Here is a 14,442-nt window from a genome sequence, read left to right on the forward strand (position 1 = left end):
AACTATTTTTTTGTATTGATAAAATTTATACAAAGATATAAATATCTATCTATCTATGATATCAAATAAATAATATTAGATTTGTTATATAACATATTTTTAGAATACACCTATATTTACTGTTATAAATATTGACACTATTTTTTATAAATTTGAGAAAAAACAAATTGATTAACTATATAAGAATGGAATTAGAATTTAATTCTCTTTTAAAGGGGAGATAGTCTACAGCTAGCTAGCGCTAGCGACACAAATGATCCAAACGGGTGGAGCAGTGGTGGAGCCATCAGGGTATATATTTCATATAAACAAAATTGTGCAATTAACGCAGATGAAATAATCTATAGGACCATATAAATCAATAGCAAGGAGGATTTGTTGTGAATGCGGAAGCTTTTTTCTTTGCTTTTGTAGCTTTCTTTCATAATCCAAGACAGATATGATAACACACCTATTTTATATGTTCTAAATTATAAAACTTTTTTGCTTTTCTAGATTCATACCTTGATATAAGTTATGTCTACTATGTATCCAGAAATAATGAGTATTCCGGCCGCTGGCGCGGTTGAACCCATACTATTGCCACGTCGTGTATGTTAATATACGTCTTCTTCTGTTATATAAATAGTGATTGACGCCATGGCAGGCTGATCACGGATCACTCAAAACCGCTTGCCAAAAACACTGTACTCAGCCAGATCTAGAGAGAGTGACATGGCTAGTGCAGTAGCAGCAGCAGCGCACAACCTGCAGCTCCTTGTTCGTCCATGGCACATCCACACAGCTGCTGCAGCTTCTGCTGCTCGTCTCGTCGCTTCTTCTCTTACTCGTGGCATCAATCAACGTCGCAGCAACGTCTAGCAGAAGAAGATGACGCATCAATAACAACAAGCTGCCGCTCCCGCCTTCGCCTCCCGGGTAGCTGTCCATCATCGGGCACCTCCACCTGGTGGGCTCCCTCCCGCACGCCTCCCTCCGCGACCTCGCCGCCAAGCACGGCCGGGACGGCCTGCTGCTCCTGCGCCTCGGCGCCTTGCCGACGCTGGTGGTCTCGTCCCCGCGCGCCGCGGTGGCCGTCCTGCGCACGCACGACCACGTCATCTCGTCAAGGCCGTGGTCACCGGTCGCCGACATCCTGTTCTACAGCGCCAGGAGCGTCGGCTTCGCGCCCTACGGCGACGAGTGGCGGCGGTCCAGGAAGGTGGTCGCCGCGCGCATGCTCAGCGTCAGGAAGGTGGAGTCCTTCCGCCGTGGCCGCCTAGACGAGGTGCGCGTCGTCCTCGATAAGGTCCGTGAGGCCGCCGCGGCGAGCGCGGACGACGGCACCGGCACGGCGGTGGACATGAGCGAGGTGGTGAGCGCGTACGCCAACGACGTGGTGTGCCGCGCGGTCCTGGGAGAGTCGCACCGGGCGGGAGGGCGTAATAGGATGCTGAGGGAGCTGGTCAACATGAATGTCGCCCTGCTTGGGGGGTTCAACATGGAGGACTACTTCCCGAGGTTGACGAGGATGGAGCTGCTGAGGAGGCTCATCTGTGCCCAAGCCGAGAGGGTCCACAGGAGGTGGGACCAGCTGTTCGACGAGCTCATCGCCACTGTGGGCACCGCCAATTATCCACCGGACACAAGGTTCGCCTAAGAAGTCAAGTTACAAAGACAAAGTTTGGGTTTGTGAGCGTGGCCTACCAGCCACAAAGCTCTTCCACGAAAGTAAGGTGGCAGAGACAAAATTTGGGTTTGTGAGATGGAAAGCTTTTTTTTAAGGAAGTGAGATTGACAAATTAAAGACAAAATTGGGTTTGTGAGAGGGGATTTTTTTTAAAAGGAAATGAGATTACAAATACAAAAAATTCAGGTTTTTGAGAGGGGGAGTTTCACCTGGCCACAAGATATACAGCAGATAATCTGTACTGTATATAATAAAAAAATAAGGACGTTGAAAAAGTTTTAAATAATTCATATAAGCATATACACTACCGGAGACTGTCTAGTTACCGAGTGCCCCGACAATTACCGAGTGTCAAAAGTCGGGGCACTCGAAAAACATTACTTACCGAGTGCCAACACTCGGAAAACATAAACACCCGGTAGTATACCGCTTTACCGAGTACGAACACTCGGTAACCTCAGACACTCGGTAAAACTACAAGTTTACCGAAGGGGTACACTCGGTAAAAACGGACACTCGGTATTGAGGTGCCACGTCACCTAGTATACCAACCGTACGCCAAACGGCGTCACGGCATGACATGTTTACCGAGTGTATAAGTATTTGCACTCGGTAATAATAAAGTTTTACCGAGTGTAAGTGCACAACACTCGGTAAACACTATCTTTTACCGAGTGTATTGGCGCAACACTCGGTAAATTTCAACCAAATTTCTTGTTTTTCCCTTCATTCTTTTTCCTCTATCCACATATGATATTTAGTACTCCATTCCAAAATATGGTGTTTATTTCGATTTATTTACTATATTTCACAAAATTTTCATTCTTTATGAAAATTAGGTACATATCGTGTAAATTTAATTGTAATAATTAAAATCGAACTCGATAAATCACGAGATTGGAAGAATTAACATTGAAGCATACATCTATGTTATAGAAAAATTTTCATAACGTTTCGGAAGTATTTTTACATTCGTCGCTGCCGAACCGGTACATCTCCCAAAGAGACGCTAAACATTCACAATGACGAATAGGATTTCTATTAAGAGTGAAATTCAACATTATGATTTGAACTTGAAATTTTTTAGATAGTAAATAGATGACATGAAATAGTTCATGTGAAAGTTTGGTGAATTTTAGGATTAAATTGGCATTTTTTCATTTTTGTTTTGCATGAAATAATGGATACTTTTACCGAGTGTGACCTCAAACACTCGTAAAGGTTAGCCACGGCCCACCTGTCTGCCACAGTGGGCTGCCTGTCTGCCACTGTATGCACTTTTTACCGAGTGGGAACACTTGGTAAAGGTTAGCCACGGCCCACCTGTCTGCCACAGTGGGCTGCCATGCTTCTGTTTACCGAGTGCCGTAGATCTAGGCACTCGGTAAACATGTACCAGGCCCACATGTTATTGGGCTGCGGTGCTTCTGTTTACCGAGTGCCGTAGATCTGGGCACTCGGTAAACATGTACCAGGCCCACATGTACCAGCCGTTTCTCCCTCAAATCGTGCAGACACACACACACACACACCGCACACGCCTGCGCATCCCCGCCGCACCGCCGCCGTCCCCCGCGCCGGCGCCTCCCCGCCGTCCCCCGCACTTGCGCCCGCGCCTCCCCGCGCCCGCGCGCTCCACGCCGTCGCCGGCGCCTCCCCACCGTCGCCGGCGCCTCCTCCCCTCCACGACCGCCGCCTATCGTTCCCGTTCCTCTCTCGCTCGCTCCCGTGCCGAACTGCCCATTCACACTCACCGTCCGGAAGCTTGCATCTCGCCGGCCGGCGACGGCCATGCCACCTGCTCCCGTCCTTGCGGCTTCCCTGGCCTCGATCTGGCGCCCGAGACGAAGACCACGGAAGGGAGCGCAACGACGAGCTCGACTGATTCCGTGACTTGTCCGCTGTACCTGTACGGCCAGGGCCGCCGCCTTCTCCAGGTGCGCAAAAGAAATTGAATTTTCTGCCCCTTCGATTGCTCGATGTCAGCTAGGCTTGTTTCCCTGGTTCAAAGAACCTTAGTTTGCTTCTTTGTCCTTTCCTGTCCACCAGTAAGCTGGTTCGAATCAAAGTAGTGCCTTAATAAGTTCAGTCGATTGCAACACTGTGAATGAAACGAGGAGTGCTCGTGCAGATCTTGTAGTCGCCAGAGAATGAATGAAGCTCCCTTTTTTAGTTTCCAAATGTGAAGATTTTGCTAGGGATAAAGATGCTGATTCTTATGGTGTGGCCCTTTATTCCTCCCCTGGTTCATTAGTCCAAATATATACTGTTCTTGGTTTTTGGGCACGGCCAGCTTTGCAAGAATAGCACAGCGGTCTGCTGAACCTGATGAAGTGATTGATCAACTCAAATGGACGGCATTAATTCCCGGCCGGTCTGCAATTTCGGCGCCAAAATTATGTGTGTGCTGGCGCGCCTCACCTCATGATCATGCGTGCATGCATGTAAGATCGAGCTGTGTTTGATCAATGCATAGGGCTATATAAGGCAAGCATTCCATTGCCTTTCTCCATCTCATCGAGTCATCCATCTATCCATCCTCCAAACATGGCTACGACACTTGGGGGCCTTCTCCCCGGCGTCTGCGACGTGCTGATGGTAATCGCCGTCGCAAGCGCTGCCTCCAGCGAGGCCTCCTCGGTGGTCGTCGGCCTCGCCAAATGCGCCGACTGCACCAGGAAGAATATGAAGGCCGAGGCGGCATTCAAGGGTATATAGAGTACTAGGAGTACATGCATTTAATTATGCTATAACATTAACAATGCATACTGAATGCTTTACGCCGATCAGTGATTCGGTCAGAAGAAGCCACTACGGGATACTGTGTATACTGAATGTTTATATCTTATTATTTTTACTATTGGTGATTGATGGTGGACTGACTTGTTCTACCCATAGTCTGCAAATTACATAAGTGTAAGTAGGTTTATTTTGTCACAAAGATTGGTGTCTGCACTTCCTTTAGCTAATTTATTTATAGCTCCCTACAGTGACATCATTATCAAGAGTCAGCAATGCTATGACCTTGCAGTCACAGTCCAATAATAATTTTCTCCATTTGATTGATCTAATATTGAGCTGTTTTGATATGATATCACTAGGCATGCACTACTCTGTTCTTAGATTTGAGTAATGCTGTCTGATTATTGTTCTGCTCAGGTAGCTCTCGATTGCAATACCCCAGGATGGTGAGGATCAATGGTGTTGTCTAGCCCGCCATGAAGTGGTCCCACTGGCATGCCGCCAGCGATCAGACTGATCGAGCTGGCAGGTGTTATAACAGCAAGGCCGACCGGGTGATGAAAGAACTGTGGGTACGTGTTCATCGCACTATGCTGATAATAACATCACATTAATTGTATATTACTGACTGTATTTGCTTATAGGATTACTACACCTTGGCGGAGGGAGTACGTAGGGAGGACGCGGATGACGTGGTGAACAGAGTCTGTGTTCACCGAGTGCAGGACCTCTTCTACGAGACAAAGCTCCTGTGCAGAAGAATTTACCATGGCCGCAGAGCACACAGAGTCACCAGAGCGCAGGCAGTGCACCTGCCCCTGACTAAGGAGCAATACTTGACGATAAACATGAGATTACATCGTTTGCGATTAATTGCACTGAAATTGATTTAGGATTTGTCATGTGCTCGTGTACGTGCAGGTGCCTCCTGCTTGGTGTGCGGGGATGGACAACTGCTGGGAGGCCATTGTGGACAAGTGGTTGAGTGAGGAGTACGAGCAATATCATGTCGTACGCTCACGTTGCCGTGCGATGATGCAGGGTTCCTCGCACAAACAAGGCCCCACTACCCTCAAGGAATATGCAGCTAGATATGTACGCGGATTTCATTACGTTGTTGCTATGCTAACTTCTGAATGCATAATATCTTATTGTTGTGCTTCTTCCTGCAGACGCGGTTCCACCCCGGCCAGGAGTGCGCCTCGTTCAAGGCATATGCCTTGGCACACAAGGGCAAGGCAAAGGACCCCGACCTCGTCTACAACCCGGAGGACCCGTCCGAGGCATACAACAACCCGAGCGTGCACAGGCGCCTCAGCGAGTACACGGCGATGGCGAGAGAGATCCATGGGTCAGAATTTGATCCAAGCACCGCTGACCTCAAGGGTGACATCGTCATGAGGTTGGGACCAGGTAAGCCACACGGGCGGTACTATATGGGCAACAGCACCATAGACACGGCCAACACTCAGACACTCGCCCACATTAGAGCCCGGAGCACGAGTTCGAGTCCGGCCATACGCCCACGCTCACAGCCCCAGGTGGTAGCACTCCAGGTTAGTTCTGTTGCATTCGTTGTCCATTCATTTTCTACTCGTTCTTTATTTGCATTCTAACTATGTGATAAATAATTGTAGGCCCAGATTGAAGCCCTGCAGGAGTCACAGCAGGCCTCACAGAGCCAGCTTCAGGCCCTCGAGCTGTCGCACCAGGCCAAGTTGGCACAGGAGAGGGCGCGAGTGCAGACCCAGCTTGAGGCCTTCCAGCAGGCGCACAAGGACTGGTACGAGTACATGGCCCGTTTTTCTCAGAGCATGGGCCAGCCTCCACCGCCTCCGCCGCCGCCGATGATACCGTTGGTGCCTCCACCTCCGCGCGACGGCACTCCTGTGAGTCACTTAGATGCACTCTTCACTTTCGTGTCATATAGAGCTACCTTCGACTTATACCTTAGTTTGACCTACCATAGCTTAGACCTTAGAATTTGCTTTGATCCAGATAACTCACATGTGCAATCTCATTCTAGGGACCTTCTACAGCTGGATCGAACAACGATATGCAGGGTGATCAAGACCTGGACTTGACTCCGTTTCTCCGCTGGCCTCCGACCATCCGACAGGCCATCCGACCTTGTTTGATAGTTTTGTATGTTGAACTGTGGACTTGGTTGAACTTTGTGGACTTTGGACATATGTTGATGGTGTTTGTGGACTTTGCATGGTGCTTGTCGACATATGTTTGTTATTGTGAGTGGATGTGACATTTGTGGACATATATGTGATATATATTGCCTATCTGTCATGTTATTATAATTTCCTGTGATTTTGTTGCTTATTGTGACTGGATATGCACTGAAACAAACAAAAAAAATTCTGTGGACATATTTTACCGAGTGTAGCACTCGGTAAAACAGAGATTCTGTCAGTTTTACCGAGTGTAGCACTCGGTAAAACAGCGAACAGAACCAAATTGGTTCTGATTCTGTGAATTTTGCCGAGGGTGCCATTTTTTACCGAGTGCCGCTTCCCCACTCGGTAAACACTCGGTGCCATTTTTTACCGAGTGCCAGGTCCCCACTCGGAAATATTTGACTACTTTTTACCGAGTGGGAACACTCGGTAAACATTATTCCTGAAGTTTATTTGCGGAATTGTTTTAATCACGAAAATGGTTATTATTTTACCGAGTGTTAGGAGCTACACTCAGTAAACATTATTCAAAAAATTTATTTGCGGAATTATTTTAATCACGAAATGCTAATTTATTTACCGAGTGCTGCTAGTGACACTCGGTAAACGTCGCCGTTAACGGTCAGTTTGGAGGCTGACGACCGTGAAGTCATAATTGTTTACCGAGTGTCATTGTAGCACTCGGTAACTCTCTGCTCCGAGTGCTCCGATATTAGACACTCGGTAAAATAACTTCACCGAGTCGTTGTTTGCCGAGTCCACTTTACCTAGTGTGGCACTCGGTAAAGAGTTTGCCGAGTGTGTAGCACTATTTGCCGAGTGTTACTCACACTCGGTAAATACACAGTATCCATATATATATATATATATATATAATTCTGAAATTTGATCTCTTGACACAGGAGACGTTTCAAGCGAGCATAGAATCATCATATCTGGTACTGGACTACGCCATGGCTGACCTCATGCTGAACAGACACGTTATGGCCAGACTCCAAACAGAGATAAGGACGACGACGCCACTGCTGCTTGCATCCGCAGGAAAAAATCAAGACATGGTGGTGATGGAGGAGGACCTCAGCAAAATGCCATACCTAAAGGCAGTTGTCAAGGAGACGCTGCGGCTGCACCCACCAGGGCCACTCCTTATCCCACGCCTCTCGACCACAGACTGCGACATCAATGGCTGCTGGATCCCTGCGGGAACACGCATCTTCGTCAACGCTTGGGCTCTCGGGAGAGACCCGGCGTCATGGGATAGGGCTGAGGAATTCATGCCCGAGAGGTTTCTCGAGCAGGAAGGTTCTGGTTCTGAAGCAGCAGCAGCTGCCCCTGATATGAAGGGCACAGATTTCGCGTTTCTGCCGTTTGGAGCTGGACGAAGGAATTGCCCAGGGATAAATTTTGGGATTGCCACTATTGAGATTATGCTACCAAATCTGATGTAGCATTTCGATTGGAAGCTTCAGAATGAGGGTACCGGCGGAGGTGTTGTTGATATGTCAGAGGTGTTTGGGATATCACTACACCGAAAGGAGAAGCTCTTCCTTGTCCCTGCAATTCCAGCGTCATCAGGATGATGGCACCAAGACTCGTCCGGCAATGCAAGTGGCGAAGAGTGGCTGAAAGTATTGTCTGGGCGCGTTGGGAGTCTGTTGGGCCGAAGCGGCTTGGGCCTAGTGGCCTTGTATGGCGTGGTATAAATGTCAGGCTGGTGGTCGAGAGGGGAAAGGATAACTGAATTGCAACTGAATATTCTATCTATTCCCTGCTGTCTTCTCTCTGAATCCTCTTCTCCTTCTTCCTCTGAAACTCTACTCTATCGAATACAACAGTTCATTCGTAGTGATTAATTCTTGTCTGAGAAAGAGAAGAAGTTCGTGTCAATGCGTAGCTATACTATGTTAACACAAATGTGTAGCTATGCTATGTTATTTGCATTTGTCTGTTTGGGCAACGTGGTGTCTGTTATGAACGACGTATAGGAATATGAAGTAAAGAATCAAACCACAGAGGAGACACACGATTTAACGTGGAAAACCCCTCCGATGTGAAGGGGAAAAACCACGGGCACCAGCCAGCAACAATCTCACTATCTCAAGAGTTTGGGTTACACGCCTATGGCGGCTTACAAGAGAATCAAGTCTCCACGAAACCCTAGCAAGGGTATATATACCGTACCGTACCGCGGGGGGCTCCGCCCCCCGCACCCCCCAAACACAGGGGCGAGACCCGATGGGCCAGCTTCAGACTCCGCTACGCTCCGGCCCAAGCCTCCGGTGACGGGCCTCCGCTTCGCTCCGTCAGAAGCCTGGCCTATATCCTGGAGTGAATTTGGAACAACTCCAACAAACTCCACCTTGAGACAAATTCATCTTGTATCATAAATCAACCCTTCATCCTGAACATAACAAAGATAGAAAACCACTGGTGCCAACAATAGTCTCTTGGACTATCCAATTAAACCAACTAAGCTTGAGCACAGCTCAAACTTAGCAACAGGAACAGGCTTTGTCATCATATCAGCAGGATTATCATGAGTACTAATTTTGCATACCTTCAGCTTACCTTCTTCAATCACATCACGCACAAAATGATACTTGATATCTATGTGCTTAGTTCTCTCATGGAACATCTGATCTTTAGTGAGGTAAATTGCACTTTGACTGTCACAGTGCAAACTTATGCAAGATTCAACTCCACAAAGCTCAGCGTACAAACCTTTCAGCCAAATTAATTCTTTGCACGCTTCACAAATAGCCATATATTCTGCTTCAGTAGTAGACAAAGCAACAACTGACTGTAAAGTAGCCCTCCAACTCACAGCACAACTGCCAATAGTAAACACATAACCTGTAAGTGATCTTCGCCTGTCTAGATCAGCAGCATAATCAGAATCCACATAGCCAATAAGACCCTTATCAGTTCTTCCAAACTTTAAACAGGAATCTGCTGTGCCTCTGAGGTACCTGAAAATCCACTGAACTGCCCTCCAATGTTCTTTGCCAGGATTAGACATATATCTACTAACAAGACTCATAGCATATGACAAATCTGGACGAGAGCAAACCATGGCATACATCAAAGACCCAACAGCACTAGAATAAGGAACCCTTGACATGTATTCAATCTCTGCATCTGTACTAGGACACTGAGTAGCTGACAACTTAAAGTGAGGTGCAATAGGGGTACTAACAACCTTAGCATTTTGCATGTTGAAATGCTGAAGAACTTTCTTGATATAATTTTGTTGACTAAGAAATAGCAAACCAGATTTTCTGTCTCTACTAATTTCCATACCAAGAATTTTCTTAGCACTACCAAGATCTTTCATATCAAAACCACTACTCAATAGCTTCTTTAACTTAGTGATTTCAATCTTGCTCTTGGCAGCAATCAGCATATCATCAACATATAACAGCAAATATATAGGTGATCCATTAACATGCTTGATGTAAACACAGCTATCATACTTAGATCTTTTAAAACTGTGTGCTAACATAAATGAATCAAACCTCTTGTTCCACTGACGAGGGGACTGTTTCAAACCATACAAGGATCTCTTCAACTTGCACACATATTTTTCCTTGCCAGGCACTATGAACCCTTCTGGTTGGTCCATGTATATGTCCTCCTCAAGCTCTCCATGCAAAAACGCAGTCTTCACATCTAACTGCTCAAGCTCAAGATCATGTGAAGCAACAATACTAAGGAAAGTACGAATTGAACTGTGTTTTACCACTGGAGAGAACACATCATTGTAGTCAACACCTGGAATTTGACTGTAGCCTTTAGCAACTAATCTTGCCTTATACTTTGGAGGCTCGCTTGGAGATAAACCCTCCTTTCTCTTGAAGATCCATTTGCAGCTGATGGTCTTCTTATTCTTAGGCAAAGGTACAATCTCCCATGTACTGTTCTTCTCAAGAGACTGCATCTCCTCATGCATAGCGGAAATCCAATTCTCAGTATCACCACAACGAATAGCTTCTTTATAGGTTGCTGGCTCATGAACATTCTTCACCTGTTCAGCACAACTCAAAGCATAGTAAGACAAATTACACTCTTCAATAAGACGCTTAGGAGGTGCAATTGTCCTTTTTGACTTGCGTTGAGCAATAGGTAAATCCTCCTCTAACTGCAAAATAGGAGGAGTTTGCTGAACATTATCATGAGCATCATCCTCAGCAACAACATTATCATGGTCACCATGCTCATCAACAGGCTCCACCTGCACACCTGTGTCATCATCAACATGCTCCACCTGCATGCGCATACGCTGCAGCTCTTTTTCTGGAACATGATCTGAGGGCAAACTGTCAGTAAACATCACAGATTCATTGAAAACAACACTCCTGCTCATAAAAGTCTTTCCTGTTTCAGGATTCCACAATTTATAGCCTTTGACTCCCGAACTATAACCAAGGAAAAGACACTTAACAGCTCTAGGCTCTAATTTTCCATTATCAACATGAGCATAAGCAGTGCATCCAAAAACTTTCAACTGTGAATAATCAGCAGGCGTACCAGACCATACCTCAATGGGAGTTCTTTTATTTAGTGGAATAGAAGGCGACCTGTTTATCAAGTAACAGGCAGTATTAGCAGCTTCAGCCCAAAATGCTTGCTCATCCTGGCATCAGACAGCATGCAACGGGCCTTGGATATGATGGTTCTGTTCATGCGTTCGGCCACACCATTCTGTTGTGGAGTATGGGGTATGGTGTGATGCCTAACAATACCTTCCGATCTGCAATAATCATTAAATTCACGCGAACAAAATTCTCCACCATTATCAGTACGAAGCAATTTTACCTTCCTTTCAGTTTGTCTTTCTATCATTACTTTCCAGTCCTTAAAAGCAGCAAAAGTATCATCTTTCTGTTTCAGAAAATAAGGCCAAACCCTTCTAGAGTAATCATCAATAATTGTAAGCATGTAACGAGCACCACCAAGTGAGGACTTACGGGAAGGACCCCATAAATCAGCATGAACATAATCAAGAGTACCTTTAGTGGTGTGAACAGAAGTGTTGAAATGTACCCTTTTATGCTTCCCGAAAATACAATGCTCACAAAACTTTATTTTACTCGAAGTGCAGCCGTCCAGCAGGTTTCTCTTCATCAATTCTGCCATACCATGGTGACTCATATGTCCCAAACGCATATGCCAAAGGTTAGTTTTACTAGGTTCATCATTAGTAACAGCAGCAACAGCGGAATCAGAACCAGGTAAAGTACACCCTCTAAGGACATATAACTTTGCAGGAATTAAGATCACCTTTCAAGCAAACAAGAGAACCTTTTGATACCTTCAGAACGCCATCTGAACCGGAATATTTGTAACCTTCTGCATCAAGCGTGCTCAATGAGATAAGATTTCTGGACATCCCTGGTATATACCTGACGTTTTTCAGCGTGCGTGTCATGCCATCATCAGTCTTGATCTGAACTGATCCAATCCCCACAATGTCACACGGGTTATCATCTCCCATCCGCACAACATCCCCTTTCTGCACAGATTTATACGAGCTAAACCAATTTCTGTTAGTGCAAATATGAAATGAACATGCGGAATCGAGAATCCATTCATCATGACCAGCAACACAACCAGCAAATACTACCAGACAATCTCCAGAATCATCATCAGACACAGCAGCAGCAACAGAGACCTTACCAGCCGACTTGTTTTTCCTCTTCTCCTTATTCTGTACTTTTCTGCAATCCTCAACATTATGATTTGTCAGCTTGCAATAAACACAGAACTTTTTATTACCATGCGGCTTGGACTTTGAACGGCCTCTCCTTTCGTAGTTCTTTCTACCATCATTGCCATCATTGGAGGATCTGTTTTCAGTTCTGCCTCTCACATGCAAAGCATCGCCCTTGGAGGACGACGTCCCATCATTCTGCACCATGCCTCTCAATCTTCTCCCTAGACTGGAGAGCCTCATAAACTTCCTTTAGGGTTAGTTCATCACGGCTCAAAAGTATGGTGTCACGAAAATTTGCATACGAATTTGGCAAAGAACATAGCAGCAAAAGACCTAAGTCCTCATCATCATACTTCACCTCCATCGACACTAGGTCGGCGACGATCTTCTTGAATTCAGCGATGTGGCTCATCACTGAATCCTCCTCCTTCATCTTCAGGGTGAACAGCTTCATCTTCATCTGCATCTTACTGGTTAGATCCTTGGACATACAGATCGATTCCAGTTTCAGCCATAGTTCTGCAGCAGTTTTCTCTTTCAGACACTCCTGCAAAATATCATTATGAAGATGCAACTGAATTAGGGCGAGCGCCTTCTGATCCTTGCGGATCTCTTCTGGAGTCCACTCGGCCTTCCTCTTTCCGAAACTATCCAGCGCCTCATCATAGTCATGAGTCTGCGCCAGAATCCCCCGCATCTTGACTTGCCATAGCGAGAACCGCGTGTCGTAGTTTCAGCAGCGGAAGATCGAACTTCATCGACGTCGTCATGAACCCTAACAGCAACCAAAGCTCCGGTACCACTTGTTATGAACGACGTATAGGAATATGAAGTAAAGAATCAAACCACAGAGGAGACACACGATTTAACGTGGAAAACCCCTCCGATGTGAAGGGGAAAAACCACGGGCACCAGCCAGCAACAATCTCACTATCTCAAGAGTTTGGGTTACACGCCTATGGCGGCTTACAAGAGAATCAAGTCTCCACGAAACCCTAGCAAGGGTATATATACCGTACCGTACCGCGGGGGGCTCCGCCCCCCGCACCCCCCAAACACAGGGGCGAGACCCGATGGGCCAGCTTCAGACTCCGCTACGCTCCGGCCCAAGCCTCCGGTGACGGGCCTCCGCTTCGCTCCGTCAGAAGACTGGCCTATATCCTGGAGTGAATTTGGAACAACTCCAACAGTGTCTTCTCTACATTCTGTAAACTACCATTCCCTCATTATATATGTATCATATTTGCTTTCACAACAGCAAGTCCTTTGAAGAAAACAGAAAACAGAAAACTTAGACACAGACACAGCTAATAACCAGGGAAAGGGCGTGCACCATTAAGCTAGCCGGCAGGTTTCCAAGACAAGATAGCTAGAGTCAAATGTTGCTAATTAGACAACCTCGGCATATACAGCTACTTCAAGTGAAATTGAAAGAGCCAGCTATACCTTTTTACCGACAGCCACATAAGAGTTTTTGCTCACATAGGGCTCCAACCAACTATGTGATTCGTTGGAAAAATAATTGTGGCCAGTTACTTTCAGCTAGACTGATTTCTTCTATGGATGACTCTTCAATCTTTTGTGAAGATACGTGAGCTAGCTACTTAATTAGTTATTACTACTGCACTCATCTTCAGCTACATGGTAGAAAAATATATAGAAAGTTAGGCATGTCAAGCTTTACACATAGACACATTGCGACCACCTTTTGTGAGGATAACAACCCAGGCCCTCTGATCCAGCGTGTTGTCTACAAATACACTGGTACTGCAAATTAAGTAGTGGTTTACAGTGGTTACTGTGGTGGTGGAAGTTTTTGAGGGAAACACACCTAAAATGGTATATATGGGCCATGGTCCACGTGCGTGAGCCAGCCCCCCTTGCATCCTATACCTTAGGTTCTGTCTGAAATGGTCGGTAGGCCCATTTTTAGCCAAACAAAACTCTGATTCTTACAAAAGCTACACCTTAATAGGTCTGTCTGAAAATCCCATGTCAAGCAAGGTTATCAAAATCATCGTAGTTTCTAAATCGGATTGCAAGTATTTAGATAAGACTATATAATCATTAGATCATAAACTTCAAAATCTTACAACGTAAACTCTGGAAACCTTTATATGCAAGTCTAA

At 46.0% G+C, this 14,442-nt stretch overlaps 1 protein-coding gene and 1 pseudogene across 1 annotated transcript; both read left to right on the forward strand.

Moving 5' to 3' along the window:
- Window positions 1-620: 620 nt before the first annotated feature.
- On the forward strand, window positions 621-8,254 carry LOC136535156 (3-hydroxyindolin-2-one monooxygenase-like; annotated as a pseudogene).
- LOC136535155 (3-hydroxyindolin-2-one monooxygenase-like) lies at window positions 7,554-8,048 on the forward strand. The gene has a single exon (XM_066527467.1). It carries the CDS (start codon window positions 7,554-7,556, stop codon window positions 8,046-8,048), a length of 495 nt encoding a protein of 164 aa, XP_066383564.1.
- Window positions 8,255-14,442: the final 6,188 nt, after the last annotated feature.

Source organism: Miscanthus floridulus, unplaced genomic scaffold, assembly GCF_019320115.1.
Source record: "Miscanthus floridulus cultivar M001 unplaced genomic scaffold, ASM1932011v1 os_2576_1_2, whole genome shotgun sequence".
NCBI lineage: Eukaryota > Viridiplantae > Streptophyta > Magnoliopsida > Poales > Poaceae > Miscanthus > Miscanthus floridulus.

What these genes read in the sequence shown, in the direction of transcription:
- LOC136535155 (XM_066527467.1), top strand. Translation starts at nt 7,554, where the DNA reads ATGGCTGACCTCATGCTGAACAGACACGTTATGGCCAGACTCCAAACA.